Source organism: Penaeus japonicus, unplaced genomic scaffold (assembly GCF_977035675.1).
Source record: "Penaeus japonicus unplaced genomic scaffold, GWHDUDI00000001_assembly GWHDUDI00000021, whole genome shotgun sequence".
Classification (NCBI taxonomy): Eukaryota; Metazoa; Arthropoda; class Malacostraca; order Decapoda; family Penaeidae; genus Penaeus; species Penaeus japonicus.
In genome coordinates this window covers 21,444,491-21,446,990 of record NW_028234423.1, presented here as the reverse complement: position 1 = coordinate 21,446,990, position 2,500 = coordinate 21,444,491, and the positions used below count along the sequence as shown (strand labels likewise).

At 31.2% G+C, this 2,500-nt stretch overlaps 1 protein-coding gene across 2 annotated transcripts in view; it reads right to left on the bottom strand.

Annotated features, from left to right (window-relative positions):
• Positions 1-219: 219 nt before the first annotated feature.
• Positions 220-2,500, bottom strand: part of LOC122246579 (uncharacterized) — a 9,961-nt gene continuing 7,680 nt past the window's right edge. For both annotated transcript variants that reach the window (XM_086548816.1, XM_086548815.1), the window contains exons 5-7: positions 2,393-2,500; positions 1,560-1,607; positions 220-578 (exon numbers count right to left, since the gene is read on the bottom strand). The exon at positions 2,393-2,500 is cut by the window's right edge and continues 75 nt beyond it. In XM_086548816.1, the coding sequence (XP_086404942.1) occupies positions 542-578; positions 1,560-1,607; positions 2,393-2,500 (193 nt within the window). In that variant the 3' untranslated portion in view covers positions 220-541. The remainder of the gene's footprint in view (positions 579-1,559; positions 1,608-2,392) is intronic.

Here is a 2,500-nt window from a genome sequence, read left to right as displayed (position 1 = left end):
ACCATTTGTGCTACGCATTTCAGATCTCTTTATGATATAAGAAACCTCATGCAACAGGCAGAAGAAAATCAAATTATGATGATCAGGACACAATATGAACCCAAAATGCAAAAGAAAGGAAACATTTCGTATAACCCGAAACGTAGCGAGTTATATATATATATATATACATATATATATATATATATATATATATATATATATATATATATATATATATATTTTTTTTTTTTTTTTTTTTTTTTTTTTTAATCGTAGGCTTATTTCACCTTTGTACACATGTTATTGTGTCTTTTTTATTTATTCTTACAAATGATGAAATAATTGTTCTAAGTATGACAGCTGTTAATTGGACACAAGTCTCTCTCTCTCTCTCTCTCTCTCTCTCTCTCTCTCTCTCTCTCTCTATATATATATATATATATATATATATATATATATATATATATATACAGTAAATCCAGTTCCACGTCCAATAGAATGTGTGTCGTGGTTGTTTGTCTTCCTTGCTTCGTTTCTTGCTCGGCATTTCTGGGAACACTCAGAAATTATCAGTGTATCGCTGGAAGTTGAAGGCTCTGTAAATAGATCAATATCACATTAATAGATGTTGTCAACATATCTACATTATTATCTTTTAGTCGAGTAGTTTTCGCTGATTACACTCTTACTTAGCTTACCTATTTATCTTATCAATTTACACTTTATCGTATTATATTAACACTTTTATTGTTTTGACGATGTGCATACACACACACACCGACACACACACACATATATATTTATATATATGTATTTACATATATAAATACATATATACGCATACGCATACACATACACATACGCATACGTGTATATACATATATATTATATATATAATATATACATACATATACGATATATATATATATACATATATACATATATACATATACATATCTACATACATACATATATATATATATATATATATAAATAAATATACATACATATACATATACACAAAGCCCACTTTAAGAGGAGAGACCACAGCTGAAATGTAAAATCTTCCGTCTGCACTGACTGAAGGAAAGTAAAATTATAAAATTAAGAAATATACCAAAGTCTTCACCGACAAAACATTGATACATCGCCAAGAAACTTGTTTACTAAAACTCTCCTTATAATCCATGTGACCGGTAGACAAACCATCGTTAAGGACTAGTTTCCCTCTTTACAGCTGTACATTTGCTAGTCACATTATAACGGGGCCTGTCGTATATAAAAGTACAAGGTAGTGAATATATATATATATATATATATATATATATATATATATATATATATATATATATACATATATATATATATATATATATATATATATATATATATATATATATATATATATATATATATATACGTTTGCCTTGATCGTTAGTGTTAAGATACAAGTGACCATCGAATCTAAGTTGTGTTACCTATTTGAAAGTAACGAAGCATCTAAAACACAGATACAAGTGACCATCGAATCTAAGTTGTGTCAACTATTTGAGAGTAACTAAGAATCTAACGCATACCTTTGCACGTCCAGTGGCTTTTGGCCCCAAAGTTCATCATCACCTAACCTGCGGTGGGTGAAAGTAAACATCAATTAAATGACCGCGAATATCAGATCTCTGAAGAGGACTATGGTTTGCTCTTCCCGAGTCTGTGCTTTTGGTATAACGGAGAACAAGGGAAGCAGCCATTGCATAGAAATCGGAGGTTGGAGGGTAGTAATTTTGGCGTAAACAAAATCACTTTCAAGAGGTTATCAGTGGGATGCAGTGGGAAGAAATATCTATATCGGCATTTATATTTACCCTTCTTCGGAAAAGGAAGAAAGAATTAGAAGAAAAGTCAAAAGTACAGAGAAAAAGGAATCATTACAATGGAGGAAGTATTAAATGAGATGGAAAAAGACGAAGATCTGATAATAATAATAATAGTAATAATAATAACAATAATGATAATGATAATAATAAAATGTTATAACTAGTCTCAAAGACAATTGTTCATGTTTTCACCAATTTTTATCAGCTGTGAATTTGTCAATTCCAGTTGCAATAAAGTAATTGACAAACTGCAATGATACATTCATGTAATCAGTCTGATAATTGCTTCTACTAGAATATAAAAGTTAATTTTCTAAAAGAAGCCAAACTTACCAACTAAAAGAATCTCCAAAGAAACCTTTCCCTCCAGGTGCCTACATACCACTGATAAATTCGAATCGAGATAACCTGTATGCAACAAGACAAAAGTAGATAGATACACAAAAACAACAGAAACAAACAAACAATAATGAACAACGAATTAGGAAAAAAAAAAAAAAAAAATACGACCCATGATCCAAGTCGTCTCAACTTACACGGAGAAGAAGCAGTCCAGCGTCCTGCGGGTGAGGTCGTCCAAGTCCTTCTGCTCCTCCTGGGCGACTGGGGGGGAGGCCCTCACCGCCCCTGTCACATTCACTCCA